The sequence below is a fragment of the Rana temporaria genome, chromosome 6, assembly GCF_905171775.1.
Source record: "Rana temporaria chromosome 6, aRanTem1.1, whole genome shotgun sequence".
In the NCBI taxonomy this organism is placed as follows: Eukaryota; Metazoa; Chordata; class Amphibia; order Anura; family Ranidae; genus Rana; species Rana temporaria.
In genome coordinates, this window is record NC_053494.1 from 113,293,483 (window position 1) to 113,312,186 (window position 18,704).

Genomic DNA, 18,704 nt, shown 5'->3' on the forward strand with positions numbered 1-18,704 from the left:
GATCTTTTTTTCAACAAGATCCTGAATATAAACATCAGTAAATTCTTACGTCCTGTGCAATTGGCCATATACTAACAATACCTGCGCTTCATCACAGCCCTTTGCTCCTCTGCAGCCAGAGAGAATACTTGGCATTATACAGTTACAACAATTTGCACATTGCTTACAATATAAAAGGAGACAGCAAAGTTACAATACAATTCATGACAAGAGAGTTGGGCCCCTTGCACACGGGAGTCATACTTTACTGAGATTTACTCAGGAACTTGTTGACAAAACTGTGTAAAGACCTTGAGTAATGTTGCGTAATTGTACATAAAGAAGAGTAAATGCAAGTAAGCGTATACAGTACATCAGTAACATTTTTCCCCATGCAAGTGTTGCAATATACACACGTAAACATGCGTACAGACATGTAAATACACGTATGCATGTAAATTACTGCACTCAAATGTAAAATTTTCTATTTTTGCTTTACAACTTTGTACTCATCTCTTGCTCTGGTATTGATGTTTATGCAGCTGTGTGTATGGCTCCATAGACAACAATGCATCTACTGCAGGCATGTCCAAAGTCCGGGCCGTGGGCCAATCACGGCCCGTGTTCCGCTTTTGAACGGCCTGCCTGGTTGTTTGGACATAAATATCTTTTGTGGCCCCAGACGATCTCCCAGCGTCAGGTCCACAAAGATGTATATGCCTTGGAGGACAGGGAGGAGGCTAAGAGGCAGGACGAGCACCGTACACACACAGGAGAATTTCCTGTTTGCGGGCGGCCTCTGTAATAGGAAGTCCCATCTCCGGCGCTGCTATTGGACTTTCTATTAAAGAGGCCGCTGTGTAAACAGAAGATTCTCCTGTAGATAATCTTTGGCTTTCGTGGGTGCATTCCTGGGACTGTGAGTGCATTCCTGGCACTGGTGGGTGCATTCCTGGCACTGGTGGGTGCATTCCTGGCAATGGTGCTGCATTCCTGGCAATGGTGGGCGCTGCATTCCTGGCAATGGTGAGTGCATTCCTGGCAATGGTGGGTGCATTCCTGGTAACCATACAGACAACATGATACAGACATGATTCCTGGCAATGGTGCTGCATTCCTGGCATTGGTGGGTGCATTTCTGGCATTGGTGGGTGCATTTCTGGCAATGGTGGGTGCATTCCTGGCAATTGTGGGTGCTGCATTCTTGGCAATTGTGGGTGCTGCATTCTTGGCAATGGTGGGTGCTGCATTCTTGGCAATGGTGGGTGCTCCATTCCTAGCAATGGTGAGGCTACATTCATGGCAATGGTGGGTCTGCAGATGGGCACCTGTGAGGCTGCAGATGGGCACTGACCCTTATTTTGTTTCACAGTTCTTAATTTAAAATAAAAAAAAAAATCCTGAAAATTCGCTCATAAAGTGAAGGTGCATGTTATACGCCAATAAATACGGTGTATCCAAATAATACATCTGAGCTCATCTCTTTACTCACACACAGCCACAGAGGCAAGAGAATTCTTGTTGGGCAGTGTATTAGTGCTCGAACGAACACAAATTTTTATAGTACAAAGAATGTCGGGCAAAATGGTCGGCCCTCACGCATGTTCACTTCATCAAATCTGGCCCTCTTTGAAAAAAGTTTGGACACCCCTGATCTACTGTATATCCAGATCAGTATAAAACATGCCATTTTTTACTTTCATGTGAAAGACGCTTTAGTCTGAGGATACACTTTACAGAGACATTGTCACTTTGTCTTGAATGAGCACATTCCTATATTGCACAATTTTACCAGTAATAATATATCCTCTGGTGATTGCGCAATATGGTGTCCACAATAATTTTACCGAATAGTGATTTGGCTATTCGAAGAAAGACAAATAGGAAGCATGGGAAAACCTCCCCAAAGGGTTCACATATAGCAATTACAACACAAAAGTTTTCATTTTTAACTTTTGCTGTCCTAAACTAAAACAAATGGATGGTATTTTAATTTGAAGGTTACCAAGGCCAATGTATAAATCGAGTAAAAGAAGCATCCGGCAACTCCAGAAGCCCTTCACAGTGAGTATAGTCAGCAGCAGACTAGTTTCGGCGATAAGCCTTGTTCACAGCACACATGTTTGTAAAAAGCATGCACATTTATACATAAAAGACTGTCACATTACTACTGCTCCTCTCCAATCAACAATGGGGTAGATTCAGAGAGCAATTACGCCGGCGTATCCATAGATACGCCGCGTAATTGCTAAGTTGCGACGGCGTATCTACTTTCTGTATTCAGAAAGCTAGATACGCCGACTGTAGCCTAAGATACGACTGGCATGAGTCTCTTACGCCGTCGTATCTTAGGGTGCATTCTAACGCTGGCCGCTAGGTGGCGCTCCCGTAGTTGTCAGCGTAGAGTATGCAAATTGAATACTTACGCCGATTCACAAACGTACGTACGCCCGGCGGTAGTTTTTTACGTCGTTTGCGTAAGTCGTCCGTGAATGGCGCTGGACGCCATTTACGTTCACGTCGAAGCCAAAGACGTCCTTGCGACGTCATTTACCGCAATGCTCGTCGGGAAATTTTAGGGACGGCGCATGCGCAGTACGTCCGGCGCGGGAACGCGCCTAATTTAAATGATCCACACCCCCTACGGGATCATTTGAATTACGCGCGCTTACGCCGGCCCCTTTTACGCTACGCAGACGCAACTTTACAGGCAAGTGCTTTGTGAATCAAGCACATGCCCGTAAAACTTGCGGCCGCGTAACGTAAATGTCATACGTTACGCCGCCGCAGTTTTGCGCGCCCCTACCTGAATCCACCCCAATGTGTTCAATTAAAATCAGGTGATTGGTTACAGATTGTCAACAGATGTGTAGATGACAAATGAGAAGCAAATAGTCTAGCTATAATACAACACTTGAGCTACAAAACATACAAAGACTATCTTGACACGTAAGAAAATACATATATTAACCGCTTGCCGATCGTGTCCGGCACATATACGTCGACAGAATGCGCAAAGTAACGTATATTTACGTTACTTTGAATTTTGCGTGCACCCCTGCCGCGAGCTCTGTGACCGTACCTCTGGGACCCGCAGACTCGATGTCCCGCGATAGCGTCATGGAGCGTCAGAACGGGGAGAGAACAGTGTAAACAAGGCATCTCCCTGTTCTGCCTAGTGACAGGACACTGATCGTTTGCTCCCTTTCATCGGGAGCAGTGATCAGTGTCTTGTCACAGTAAGCACCGACCCCACACAGCCCCCACACAGTTAGAATCACTTCCTAGGACACAACATACATGTGTGCTGTGATCAAGGCTTATCGCAGAAACTAGCCTATACTTCACAATAAATACGCTTGATGTTATGGAGTTGCCGGCTGCTTCTTTTACTCGATGACCGTTTGTCTATTGGTGTGTTGGAGGACACCTCGGCTTGGACACCCTGACTGCAAACATCCAAAGTAAGACTTTGTTTCCTAAATGTATAAATCTAACTACCTTTTATTTTAAAGACTGCATGTTTTACACCAAGTACTCCATGCAACAGAAAACAACTACATTTAAACCTTAGAATAAGATTATATTACATTTTTATGTTTTATTTATTTTTTTCAGAAGAAAGATTGCTGTCAGCTAAAGAAAAATCAGACTTCCTGTGCGAATGAAGATATAGACAATGCTAATGAAGTAAATGGTCTACAAGAAACGGACAACTCTGTTCCTTCTGTGTCTGGAAATGTAAGAAAATTCATTGTTTTCTCTTATCCATAGAAACACATTAGTTATTGGGTTTTAATTGTTTGTCCACTAACCTGCATGCATATATTGCTTCTATATAAAAGTAGTGCCATTCTCTAAATGATATCAAGGTATTGACAGCTTAGTCTGTACAGGATTTGTCAGAACTTTCCCTTACTGTTCATGATAAAATGGCGCTACTCTTCATCCATTTCTCCTAAAAAAAAAAAAAAAGATATAAAAGGTAATAGTGGGGTCACAGTGACCCCTGAACCCATGTATCCTATGTGATATTTAACCACTTCCATACCAGGCACTTACGCACCTTCCCGCCCAAGTCAATTTTCAGCTTTCAGCACAGTCGCACTTTGAATGACAATTGCGCGGTCGTGCGACGTGGCTCCCAAACAAAATTGGCGTCCTTTTTCCCCCACAAATAGAGCTTTCTTTTGGTGGTATTTGATCACCTCTGTGATTTTTTTTTTGCGCAACAACTAAAAAAAGACTGGAAATTTTGAAAAAAAAATACGTTTTTATTTTTTTCTGTTAATTTTTTTGTAAATAAGTAAGTTTTCTCTTTCAATTACGGGCACTGATATGGCGGCACTGATGGGCACCGATGAGATGGCACTGATGGACATCGATTAAGGTAGTACTGACTGGCACAGATGAGGTGGCACTGATTGGCGGCGCTGGTATGCGGCACTGATGGGCGCACACATAGGCGGCACTGATGGGCACACATAGGCGGCACTGATGGGCACTCATGGGCGGCACTGATGGGCACTCATGGGCGGCACTGATGGGCACTCATAGGCGGCACAGATGGGCACTCGTGGGCGGCACTTATGGGTGGCACTGATGGATACTTATGGGTGGCACAGATGGGCACTGATAGGTGGGCACTGGGCATGGATGGGCACTGTGGGGTGGCACTGATGGACACTGTGGGGTGGCACTGATTGACACTTGTGGTGGCACTGATTGACACTTGTGGTGGCACTGATGGACATTGTGGGGCAGCACTGATCTACCCATGTTGCCAGTCAGTGCCCATTTGTGGGCACTGATTGGCATCTTTTTTTTTTTAAAGACTTTTTTTTTTCATGCTTTTTTCTTTTGTTTGGCCCACCCTGGTGGTCCAGGGTGGGCTTCCCTGGTGGTCCATGTGGCGATCCGAGGGGGGGCTGCGCTGATAAACAATCAGCACGAACCCCCCCCTGTCAGGAGAGCCGCCGATCGGCTCTCCTTTACTCGCGTCTGTCAGACGCGAGTGAGGAAGAGCCATCAACGGCTCTTCCTGTTTACATCGTGATCAGCCGTGATTGGACACGGCTGATCACGTGGTAAAGAGTCTCCCGCCGGAGGCTCTTTACCGAGATCGGTGTTGCGGGGTGTCAGACTGACACCCCGCATCACCGATCGCTGCGCGCCCCCACGGGCGCGCGCGGCATGAAATCCTGCAGGACGTCCATGTCAGGACATCCTGTCAGGATTTCACAACCACTTCCCGGACGTAAATCGGCCATAGGCCGGGCGGGAAGTGGTTAACAGACAATTGTGTGTGCAAAAATATATTTTCATGGAAAGCATGGTGCTGATGGATCCCAATCTTTGTCTTATGCCGCGTACACACCATCACTTTATGTGATGAAAAAAACCTACATTTTTTGTGAAGTAAAAAACAACGTTTTTGAAACTTCAATTTTCAAAAACGAAGTTGCCTACACACCATCGTTTTTTCACAATGCTCTAGCAAAGCGAGGTTACGTTCACCACTTTTTTCCATTGAAGCTCACTTCATAACTAGCTTCTGAGCATGCGCGGGTTTAAAAACGTTGTTTTAAACGTTGTTTTTGCTACACACGGTGATTTTTTGTGAAACAAAAAACGACACAAAAAATTGAAGCATGCTTCAATTTTTTTTTGTCGTTTTTCACAAGACATAAAACTGCGTTTTCCCCCACACACGGTCATTTAAATTGACGTTTTTAAAAACGTCGTTTTTTTTCATCACATGAAGTGATGGTGTGTATGGGGCATAAGATGAAGGCATTTGCCATCTGGTGGTTTCAGCCCGAAACAACATTGTAGATATTTATAAAAGGAATCTGCGTAGCTAAGAAGACATTTTAAAGCTGCTCTGTCACTATTTGAAAAAGACTAAATGGGACTAAACAAAAAAGCCATTTTAGTCAAAAGACTAAGACTAAAACTAAAATTAACACTGGTCTGTAGTGCATGTTCAAACCTAATACCATAAATATTAACCTATTAGATTTTTCACTCCAGCAGTATATAATGAGTTTGTAAATTGTAGAGAAATGTTAAAGGGGTTGTAAAGGTAAAAAAATGTTTCCCTAAATAGCTTCCTTTACCTTAGTGCAGTCCTCCTTCACTTACCTCATCCTTCGATTTTGCTTTTAAATGTCCTTATTTCTTCTGAGAAATCCTCACTTCCCGTTATTCTGTCTGTAACTACACACAGTAATGCAAGGCTTTCTCCCTAGTGTGGAGAAAGCATCTTGAGGGGGCGAGCAGGAGTGTCAGGACGCCCACTAACACACAGCTCCTTTCTCTATCTGCAAAGTAGACAGTGTCCTGACACTCCTGCTCGCCCCTCCCCCCTCAAGACACTTTCTCCACACCAGGGAGAAAGCCTTGCATTACTGTGTGTAGTTACAGACAGAAGAACAGGAAGTGAGAATTTCTCAGAAGAAATAAGGACATTTAAAAGCAAAATCGAAGGATGAGGTAAGTACAGGAGGACTGCACAAGGTAAAGGAAGCTATTTAGGGAATTTTTTTTTTACCTTTACAACCCCTTTAACTAATGCATTACAATTTAATTACACCCATAACATTTTAACCAACTAAAATGAGTTTTGGTCGATTTAACCACTTAAGGACCGCCTAACGCCGATATAGGTTGGCAGAATGGCATGGCTGGGCAGAATCACGTACCTGTACGTGATTGTTAAATGCCCAGCCGTGGGTCGCGGGCGCGCATCCGTGGCCCGGTCCAAAGTTCCGTGACTGCGGGACCCGTGGACCCGATTGCCGCCGGAGTCCCGCGATCGGTCACCAAAGCTGAAGAACGGGGAGAGCTGTGTGTAAACAGACCTTCCCCGTTCTTCACAGTGGCGCTGTCATTGATTGTCTGTTCCCTGATATAGGGACGTCACGCCCCCCTACAGTTAGAAACACATATGAGGTCAAACTTAACCCCTTCAGCGCCCCCTAGTGGTTAACTCCCAAATTGCAATTGTCATTTTCACAGTAAACAATGCATTTTTATAGCACTTTTTGCTGTGAAAATGACAATGGTCCCAAAAATGTGTCAAAATTGTCTGATGTGTCCGCCATAATGTCGCAGTCACGAAAAAAATCGCTGATCGCCGCCATTAGTAGTAAAAAATAAATTATTAATAAAAATGCAATAAAACTATCCCCTATTTTGTAAACGCTATAAATTTTGCGCAAAGCAATCGATAAACGCTTATTGCGATTTTTTTTTTTTTTTTACCAAAAATAGGTAGAAGAATACGTATCGGCCTAAACTGAGGAAATTTTTTTGGGGATATTTATTATAGCAAAAAGTTAAAAATATTGCATTTTTTTCAAAATTGTCGCTCTATTTTTGTTTATAGCGCAAAAAATAAAAACCGCAGAGGTGATCAAATACCACCAAAAGAAAGCTCCATTTGTGGGAAAAAAAGGACGCCAATTATTTTTTGGAGCCATGTCACACGACCGTGCAATTGTCAGTTAAAGAGATGCAGTGCCGAATCGCAAAAAGGGGCCTGGTCCTTTACCTGCATATTGGTCCGGGTCTTAAGTGGTTAAATGTACTGGAGATTTTCGTCGACTAAAACGTAGGACATTTTAGTTGGCTAAAATATAGTGGAGATTTAGTCGACTAAATGCGACTAAAACAATTGCAGAAGACTGAAATGGGACTAAAACTAAAATGCCATTTTAGTCCTAAGACTAATGCCGCGTACACACAATCGTTTTTCGAGTTGTAAAAAAATGACATTTTTCAGGCTCTAGAAAAAACAACGTTTTTTTCAACCCGATCATTAAAACGGCCTTGCCTACACACAATCGTGAAAAAAAATGCTCTAGCAAAGCGCGGTGACGTACAACATGTACGACGGCACTATAAAGGGGAAGTTTCATGCGGATGGCGCCACCCTTGGGGCTGCTTTTGCTGATATCGTGTTAGTAAAAGACGATTTGCGCTTTTCAGTCTGTTACTGCGTGATGAATGTGCTATCTCCATTACGAACGCTAGTTTTACCAGAACAAGCGCTCCCGTCTCATAACTTGCTTCTGAGCATGCGCGGGTTTTTCACATCGTTAAAGCCCACACACGACCATTTTTTACAAAGTTAAAAACATCGTGAAAAAATAGAGCATGTTCGAATTTTTTTAAGAACCTGAAAAAGCTGACATGAATTATGCCTAGTACACACGATCATAAAATTGGACGAAAAAATGCGTTTTCAAAGCGATAGTACGATAATCTGATAATTAGTACACAGCTTTCAAAAGCTGATCATGACAGTTCATGTGAAATTATCCAAAGGGACAAACATGAAAACATTTCTCGCACGATACCAGAACATATGATTTTCGTTTAACCACTTAAGCCCCGGACCATTTTGCAGCTAAATGCCCAGGCCAGGTTTTGCGATTCGGCACTGCGTCGCTTTAACAGACAATTGCGCGGTCATGCGACGTGGCTCCCAAACAAAATTGGAGTCCTTTTTTCCCCACAAATAGAGCTTTCTTTTGGTGGTATTTGATCACCTCTGCGGTTTTTATTTTTTGCGCTATAATAAATATCCCCCAAAAACATATATAATTTTTTTTTCCTCGGTTTAGGCCGATACGTATTCTTCTACCTATTTTTGGTAAAAAAAATCGCAATAATCGTTTATCGGTTGGTTTGCGCAAAATTTATAGCGTTTACAAAATAGGGGATAGTTTTATTGCATTTTTATTTTTTTTATTTTTTTTACTACTAATGGCGGCGATCAGCGTTTTTTTCGTGACTGCGACATTATGGTGGACACATCGGACAATTTTGACACATTTTTGGGACCATTGTCATTTTCACAGCAAAAAATGCATTTAAATTGCATTGTTTATTGTGAAAATGACAGTTGCAGTTTGGGAGTTAACCACAGGGGGCGCTGTAGGAGTTAGGGTTCACCTAGTGTGTGTTTACAACTGTAGGGGGGTGTGGCTGTAGGACTGACGTCATTGATCGAGTCTCCCTATAAAAGGGATCACTCGATCGATGCAGCCGCCACAGGGGAAGCACGTGTTTACATACCGTTCTTCAGCTCCGGGGAGCGATCGCGAGGGGGAGGCTATAAACGAATAGTCCCGGATCGCTCCCCGCGGGTTACTGACCGCTGCATGTACCGGGGGGGGACCCCCGACCCGCGGAAAGGCGGGGACGTACATGTATGCCCATATGCCTGTACGTGCCATTCTGTGGACGTATATGTACATGCGGCGGTCGGCAACCGGTTAATCAGTACAGTATTTGTCTGAAAAAAAATCGTAAGACCAAGAACACGCATGCTCAGAAACGACAGAATACATTACAATACTATAGTGCCAGGACAAGGTCATCTATAGCCCTGGGCAAACATGCCAAACTGCACCCCCCCCCCCCCAAGATGTATGAGCATTATGTGTCAGCAAAAATCCCCCCACAAAGGCACTGAGCACTAATCTGCATGCTTTCTCCCTAAGCATAATCCCCCTTCCTCTCAGTACAAATCCACCCCCCCTGCTGAAAACCCACTTCTCAGCACAAATCTTTGCCCCCCCCCCCGTGCCTCAAATGCCCCCCAGCTCAATTGCCAACCCCCCAAAAATGTCACCCCTCTTAGCACAAATGATTTACCCCTAAAGTTTCCTCTCCTAGTATACATCTTCTCCTCCCCATTTTAAATCCCAACCCCAGCAAAAATGTCCCCCAAATGCCCCCCCCTTCCTAGCACAGATCTTTTCCCCCCCCAAGCCCCCCCCCAACACAAATTCCCCTACACAGCAACTTCTAGCACATCCCCCAAATTTCACCTCCTAGAACAGTACTTAACCCCTTCCACCCCACAAAATCCTCCTCCCAACACAACCCCCCCAATCTCCCTGTTTGGCCCCCCACCTCACATGATAACATAGTACCCAGGGCAGCTTCCCCTCCTGCCCACCCCTTGCCCTGGCCCTGCAATACAATACATCAGTTCTGAAATTGTATTCTATCGTCTGAGAATTTTCATAACTTTAGTAACTTTTTCATTTTCGATATGTGACTAGCATGCAAAAAAAAATGGATGATCATTTGTCCCATATTCTCATTGTGTGTGCGAGGCCTTAGGGCTTTAGACCCGGCTCCTTTGTAAGATCTCAGGTAATAATGCCACTTCACACATAGGAGCTTATTGTGTCATGACATTTCCTTATTTGTTATTTTGTGTTTTAGATGTGCACAGGATTATTCAAAGAAGATAATTTTGTGCCCCTGGATCCAACCCAGGAGCTTATATTTCCACCAGCACTCATAGTAAGCTTTTCCGTTGTTTTCTATGTATTTCTCAGGAGATATTCATGCAGATATTCAGTCAACTAAAACATGAACAGCTAAAAAGAAAAGATTTCTAGATGAGAGTTCACCAGTGGCAGCTGTCTTTTTTTTTTTTTTTTTTTTTTTTTGGGGGGGGGGGGGGGTGGCAAACAACCACCCCTCCGGTCAGCCGGTTGGTCATCCAGCCACACACTTCTGCCCGCATCTAGGTCGTGGGCTGTCATCACTTCTACTGGCGGCAGGCAGTGCTCCTTTGGCCAGCGGCTTCCATCGTGTCTCCTCTTCATCACGGCAGCTTCCACCGTGCGTCTCCGCCCTCCTCCTTCTAGGCATCCAAAAGGATCGCCTGTCCTTTCAGCCAATTGGGTTACAGGTCTCAGGACCCACTTCCTGATTGCCAGAGAGGAGAATTGGTGTGACAATAGCTAATATTCATTTTTTTATTGTCACACAAGTGGTTGTGCTCGGGGCGCAGTGCTGTGCGCCCCGAGCCCACCCTTTTTTGAAGCCACTGACTCTAATCACGTGGATTAGGGGGGCCAGATGCATGGATGGGGAGGGACCCCTGCGCCCCTTATGAACGGGCCGCCGCTTGAGTTCACTAAATCTACACCGCTACTAACAACTGGCTAAGGAGTCGCATGTGGCTTACAGCTACATTTTGGCTTCATTTTAGCTTCTTGTCAGTAGGTGATAGTTATATGAATGTCTGAACACTTACAGCTTTTGTAATTTCCCTTTATTATGAAGCCAATCAGAGGTTCACTAATGTATCATCATTCCCTTACTAGGAAATTCTGCCCATCCCCCTTATGAGTTGCCCCTCTACTTCCTTATTGGGCCCCCCATCCTCCTTCCTAGACACACTGGTCACCCCCACCTTTCTTACTAGGGATGAACGAACTATGCCAGGTGGGATACTATAGTTGGTGAGTGTAACTTCAACTATAGCAGCCCGAATTCTGGCTAGATAATGGTGTCAGGTAAGTGTTTAGGGGCAGGTGATGCAGAGAATGCATTAAGGTAAAAAAAAAGTTTTGCCTTTAGACTGCAGCATTTAAAATGGTTCTATCAGGGCAGAAGAAGCAGTGCAATTTGGCATGACCATAGCCTAGCGATGAGGAAGAGCATAGGTGTTAACCTCCCTGGCGGTATGATTCTTTCAGAAAAAACATGCTAAAAGCGGTACCATTATTTGCAAGGAAATTTGGCGTTTTATATTGTAGGTCTGTAATTTTTAGAAATAACTCACTTAAATCTGACCAAACAAGATTCTAATAGGCATCCCGTGTATTACATTTTTTTAAAAACAAAATTATAAATTATAATATAATAAATAATTATAAATAATTATAACAAATAATAATATAATTATAATAAAAATTATTCAATAATGTAATCAAATCAAAATCACTGAAATTTGCTCAGTTGCAGAATTGTCGCTGTCATTACTTTTATTTTTTTATGACGAATTTCCCCACAAATCGCTATCGCACAATTCTGCAAGTGATTATAATTTATTATCGCTGTTTTTTTAGCTGATCTAAAACTATTTTTGACATAAAGGGACACTTTTGGTTGCTATGGACAATCTACAGTTTGCAGGGAGAAAAAAAGGTTTTTATTATATAAAATGACATGCAGGACACTGGGCAGACCACTAGGGACAGGGGGGGTGTGTTTTTTTTACATACAGTACTGTAATCTATAAGATTACAGTATACTGTGTGTATAGTGTTTGTTTACGTTTTTGAATTTGGCGCCGTTCTCCGTCCCCGTGCGTCGTAACGTCGCAGGGAACGGAGATCGACGTCACACGGAGGCACTATGTGAATCGAGCGAGGTCCCGCTCGCTCACACAGCGCGGTGGCATCGCTGGATCCAGGGACAAGGTAAGTAAAAAGTGCCTGTGGATCTAGCGAGGCAAGCCCGAGACTGACTCGGGGTTACCGATAGTAGCAAGAAAATCTAACCCCGTGTCAGTCTCGGGAAGACCGCCAGGGAGGTTAATAGAGAAGCGAATTGGGGAAAGGGAAGTGGGGGGGGGGGGGGAAGGAGCTTAAGGAGAGAGGCAAATATGAGGGGATCAGGGATCCCCTATGAGCTCTTTCACATTGAGTTTTAGCGGCTCTTTACCGTCATCTTAGCCACGCTATTCAGCCCCTAGTGCTTTTAACCCCTGCTAGCGGCCACTTAGACAGCGGTGCCCTTTTATTTCAATGGGCAGGAGTGGTTTAGGAACGCTCACTTTTTTTTAACGTCCTGCCAGCGCAGCACCCCAGTGTGAAAGCCCGGAGGCATGGCAATGTGAAATAACTTTGTTTGAAATCTTTGCACATTTATTAGAAATAAGAAAGGGAAAAAATCCCTTGTACATAAGTATTCACAGCCTTTGCTCAATACTTTGTTGGAGCACCTTTGGCACCAATTACAGCCTCAAGTCTTTTTGAGTATGATGCTACAAGCTTGGCACACCTATTTTGGGGTAGTTTCTCCTCATTCTTCTTTGCAGGACCTTTTAAACTCCATCAGGTTGTATGGGGATAGAAAGTGGCAGAAGATGAATGGACGGCCACACACCAAAGAACTCTTGTCTTTATTGAAGAAACATAAGCAGACACCGCAAATACACAGCAAGAATCATAAAACAGCCGACGCGTATCACACTTGGTTAGTGCTTATTCATGGCATGAATAAGCACTAACCAGGTGTGAAACCCGTCGGCTGTTTTATGATTCTTGCTGTGTATTTGCGGTGTCTGCTTATGTTTCTTCAATAAAGACAACTCAAGAGTTCTTTGGTGTGCGGCCGTCCATTCATCTTCTGCCACTTTCTATTGCCTAGTGCATTGCCAGCACCCACATCTACCTGGACTTATCCACGATTGCACGGATTTCCCTGGAGCGGTGAACCCCATTTCAGGTTGTATGGGGAGCGTCGGTGCACAGCCATTTTCAGATCTCTCAAGCGATGTACAATCAGGTTCAAGTTTGGGCTCTGGCTGGGCCACTCAAGGACATTCACAGAGTTGTATTGTAGCCACTCTTTTGTTATCTTGGTGCTTAGGGTCGTTATCCTGTTGGAAGACGAACCTTCGCCCCAGTCTGTGGTCTGGACCGCTCTGGAGCAGGTTTTAATCAAGGATGTCTCTGTACATTGCTGCATTCATCTTTCCCTTAATCCTGACTTGTCTCACAGTTTCTGCAGCTGAAAAACATCCCCACAGCATGATGCTGCCACCACCATGCTTCACTGTAGGGATGGTATTGGCCAAGTTATGAGTGGTGCCTGTTTTTTTTCCAGAATGTTGCTTGCCATTTGGGCCAAAGAGTTCAATCTTTGTTTCCATCAGAGCAGAGAATTTTGTTTCTCATGGTCTGAGAGTCCTTCAGGTGTCTTTTGGCAGATGCCAGGTGGGCTATCATGTGCCTTTTACTTAGGAGTGGCTTCTGTCTGGTCACTCTACCATACAGGCCCGATTGGTGAAGTGCTGCAGAGATGATTTTTCCTCTTGAAAGTTCTCCTCTCTCCACAGAGGAACACTGGAGCTCTGTCAGAGTGACCATTGAGTTCTTGGTCACCTCCCTGACTAACGCTGGCCATACACTCTACGAAAAATCATCTGAAGGAACTTTCGAAAAACGAACGTTCGGTCTTTAGCGCAAACGATATTGCCATCATGTAATGACCGATAAATCGTTCAGTGGACATAAATAAAATAAAAAATTGGTTTGTTTTTTTACATATACCTAGTGCAGAAAGTTCTGACGGGAAACACATTAACCTTTCGATTTATCGTTAGTTCAGGCAGAAAATTTCCAAAATTGTCCTTCGTTTTTTTGGCTCAAAAATGTCCCAACGATTATTGATTTTGTGCCCATTAACTGTTCGAAACGAACTGTCTGAACGACCGAATTCCGGACGATTTTTCTTATAGTGTATGGCCAGCATAAGGCCTTTCTCCCCAGATCACTCAGTTTGGCCAGGCGGCCTGCTCTAGGTATAGTCCTGGTTGTTCCAAACTTCTTCCATTTACGCATGATGGAGGCCACTGTGCTCATTGTGACCTTCAGCCCTGATTCACATCGCAGCAATTTGGCATGCAGTTTGACATGTCAAAAAGCATGCCAAATCGGCAGCCATTGCCTGAAATGGCACCATCCAAATTGGTGTAACGCCACATTTGCGGCTCCGCACCGATTACCAAAAGTCATTTCTGTACTACTTTTGGCGACTTCGGGGTCCGATTTTCAATAGACATCTGTGCAGAAACTCGCACAGATGTCTCTGAAATCACCCCTGATGTCGGGACTGACATGCAGGAATGAAATTGTGCAAGTTCAGCTGAACGTGCACGATTTTATTCTCACTGTCAGTGTGAACCTAGGCTGAATGCTGCAGAAATTTTTCTGTACCCTCCCCTGAATCTGTGCCTCGATACAATTCTGTCTCGGAGGTCTACAGACAATTCCTTGGACTTCATGGCTTAGTTTGTGCTCTGACATGCACCGTTAAAGTGGTTGTTAGCCCACTTTGCCAACTTTACATAATCCTTCTTGTTCCCTAATGACAGGAGCTCTTGTCTCTGTGTTTTATAAAGAAAATGGCTCCTTTACAGTATTTCAGAGCGGTTCCCCACAATCACATGACCCGCAGGCTCTCCCTTCTGCCCGGCTGACAGATGCAGCAGATGGGGCCAAAATCCCCCTGCTGGCGTCAGCCGGCACGCGAGGAGGAGAGAGGAAGAGACGGCTGGTCACGTGATCACGAGGAGCCGCTCTGAAATACAGTAAATAAGGATTTTTTTTTATACAACGCAGAGACAGGAGCTCCTGTCATTAGGGAGCAAGGAGAATTATGTAAGATTTTAACAGTTATGAGAGCAGCAGGAGTTGTGGGGGGGGGAGCACTGTCACAGGAGCCGACAGGCAGGGAAGGAGGGGAGAGAAGACGAAGGAGAGCTGCGGCTGATGGAGGCACATAAACTGATTACTATGTCAGGGCTCAGCAGCCATGATATACCGTGGTCAGCTTACAGGGGGAGTGCAGAAACTGGCAGAATCAGCCAGGTATTACAGGTGATACAGGAGGTCAAATGACACAGCACTGTGCTGTATAACATGCTTTAAAGGGACAGGATCCTTTTTTTGAGGGTTAAAAAACGCTTTAACTGTGAGACCTTATATAGACAGGTATGTGCCTTTTCAAATCATGTTCAATCAACTGCATTTACCACAGGTGGACTCCAATCAAGTTGTAGAAACATCTTAAGGATGATCAGTGGAAACAGGATGCACCTGAGCTCAATTCTGAGCACCATGGCAAAGGCTGTGAATACTTATGTACATGTGATTTTTTTTTTTCATTTTTTTTTTTAATAAGTATGCAAAGATTTCAAACAAACTTATTCGGTGATGTCATGTATGGGTTATTGTTTGTAGAATTTTTTTTTTTGTAATTCCTTTATTTTTCAGAAAAAAATTGCAGTTCACATGTCAACAGGCCCAGCAATACACAGTATGGATGGTCACATAAATCATTAGGACTATAAAAATGTTTGTCAGTGTGCAAGGCTGGGAATGCACATAAAGTATCTATATGGGAGACCCAAAACATAGACTCATAAATGCAAAACTGTGCAACAAGAACATTTACAGAATATTGGGAAGCAAAGCATCCTGGTGACCAGCCAGACCCAGAAATGTAACATTGAGACAGGAATAATGTATGCACGGATACTCAAAATATCTGAAAAATTCAATGTCCATAACTGAGCTAGGAGTACTGGGCGGGGGAGCTGTCAGAGGGGAATAGGGGTAGGGGACCAGGTGTCCCTAGTACGAAGAATGGATCAAGATCAAGGAAGAAGAACAAGGGGGTAGACAGGTTGTGCCTCTCGCCCAGGGAAAAGGACTAAATTCAGGAGGTTAGCCAGACTTCGAAACCCCCTGAAGATGGGCATCAGTGTACACAGTGTTGCCAGGAGCTCTAGGTCTCACGAAAGATCTCCTCCTGGTTATGTAAGGTAGCTGTGAGATCCTCCATATCCCTCAGTTTGTTTACTTTAGAAAACCATAAGGACTTTGATGGCAGGTTCTCCGATCTCTAACATAGGGGGTTGTTTGTAGAATTTTAAGGAAAATAATGAATTTAATCCATTTTGGAATAGGGCTGTAACATAGCAAAAAGTGGAATAAGTGAAGCACTGTGAATACTTTCCGGAGGCACTGTAGCAAAGAATTATTGAGGATAGTCAATCACATATATGATATCCCTCTCTAATTCCAACTAGATTCTTATCCAAGCATGCTGCCTGGATGGCCAGCTTGGCAGCATTAATGTAAACATTATGTAATATCCCCATAAAATTATAGCCAACCCCTATTCAGGTGGGTGGTGGCCAGGAAAGGGATTGCAGCAATTATGACCCCCCCCCCTTCCTAAACTACACCAGGTCAGATTACCTTCAACATTGGAAGGGTACCTTGGAGGTGGGGGGCTGGGGTGGCCATACCTTTAGAATAAGTGGGTCTCCAAATATACACCCCCTCTCATATTTGGCCAATGATGTCACATGGGTTACTGAAGTTTGCACATGTTTATTATGCTTTAAACTATTTGAAAAAGGCCAACAGTGCAGCTTACCCCCAGTTGATTTAACCAATCTCCTGCCATTTTATGACCTTTTTCTTAAGCTGTTCCCTGATGAGGTAATGCATTACATTGGCTTTTTTTCTACTTGACAGCTAATGAACAATGAAGACAAGACAAGTCTGAGATTTCAGGGAGAACGAATCACATGGTTTTCTCCTGCCAATCTCCAGGAATTACTGCAGCTGAAGGTTGCATATCCAAAAGCACCACTTGTAGTTGGGAACACTACTGTAGGTAAGTGAGGAGGTATTTGGAAAAATATATGAAGATAGATACATCAGTCTTTACTCGAGTATTCTCAAAGTATAATACACAATGGAAAAATAAGGGGACTTCGGCACCAAGTTAAGAAGTTTTTCAATGATTAAATCTGCAACCTATTAACCACTCTGCTTTCAACTATTTAGCTACTAACGTTTTTTTCATGTTAAAACTATCTACTGTAATTTAATATAGGTTGTTCCTTTGCTAAAGCTGTTATCCAGGTTATATATCAACCATACAGGTACATTTTTTTCATAGCATCCCAAAAGCAAACAACAAAGAAACATGATTTGCAGTGAAATTAGTTTAACATTCCTGTGCATTAGTTAGTTAACCTTATCTTTGAGGTTTGTTGAGTTAGAACTTTTATTAATTGGTAATGAATAATCTACTCCTAGAAGAATGGCCTTGTTTGAGCACATGGCAAATATTTGTCTTGGCTGATCATCAGTTGGCTGCAGAAACACTGAGGAAGTTTCCATTCAAATAAATGTATGTAAAAAGCTAGAATGTTTTAGATATAAAATAGATCAGATTTGTTTTAACTAACAATGGAGCCTGTCAGGTCCGAAACATAGATACTGCCTATCCCGACTCATTTCTGAAGGTGCATGCTTCATGTTTGTCATCATTATTATCCTTCCTTAAAGGGTCACTAAAGGAAAAAAAATTGTTTGCTGAAATGACTGTTTACAGGGTATAGAGACATAAAAGTTACTAAAAAAAAAATATTCCTTTAGTGACCCTTTAAGTAAGCACACTTCATACAACATACCTCTCAACATTTTGAGATGGCAATGAGGGACAACTACTAACAAACGTATGTAGGCATAGAACACGCCCCATTCTACACCCCCTTAAAGGGGAATTAACCAAAAAAAGGTTAGTTAAATCTACAACTGCTTTTTTTTACCACTATTATTCCTTTGTAGTGGCTTTTAAAATGTCCAAATTCCGCAATTTAGAATTTGGATGAAAGGTTTAGCACTTGAACACTTTTTGAAAGATAAAAGGTGCATTTTATATACACCTATATGGGCTGGACCAAAATGAGGGACAAATGAGTGAGAAAGAGGGACAGAGGGACATTGCTCCAAATCAGGGACAGTCCCTTGAAATCAGGGACATTTGGGAGCTATGCATAAAATCGTTGGCTAGAAGAACTTTTGATTGTTTTTAGCCTTTTTAAGCTGGATGCCGTGATTGATTCTGGATCTTATCTTCTTTGAATAATTTTACACTATTATCTCCAAGTGGGAACTGGGATATACCCTAGTACAGGGATCAGCAATTAGCGGACCTCCAGCTGGTGCAAAACTACAAGTCCCATCATGCCTCTGCCTCTGGGTGTCATGCTTCTGGCTGTCAGAGTCTTACTATGCCTCATGGGACTTGTAGTTCTGCTGGAGGTCTACTAATTGCATATATCTCCCCTAGTACATGAGATGACTGAATACAAT

At 43.4% G+C, this 18,704-nt stretch overlaps 1 protein-coding gene across 1 annotated transcript in view; it reads left to right on the forward strand.

The window, feature by feature from the left end:
- The window catches only part of LOC120943718 (aldehyde oxidase-like), a 189,124-nt gene that overhangs the window by 40,651 nt on the left and 129,769 nt on the right, over positions 1 to 18,704 (forward strand). The window contains exons 7-9 of the mRNA XM_040357193.1: positions 3,598 to 3,720; positions 10,225 to 10,305; positions 17,073 to 17,214. Of these exons, the coding sequence (XP_040213127.1) occupies positions 3,598 to 3,720; positions 10,225 to 10,305; positions 17,073 to 17,214 (346 nt within the window). The remainder of the gene's footprint in view (positions 1 to 3,597; positions 3,721 to 10,224; positions 10,306 to 17,072; positions 17,215 to 18,704) is intronic.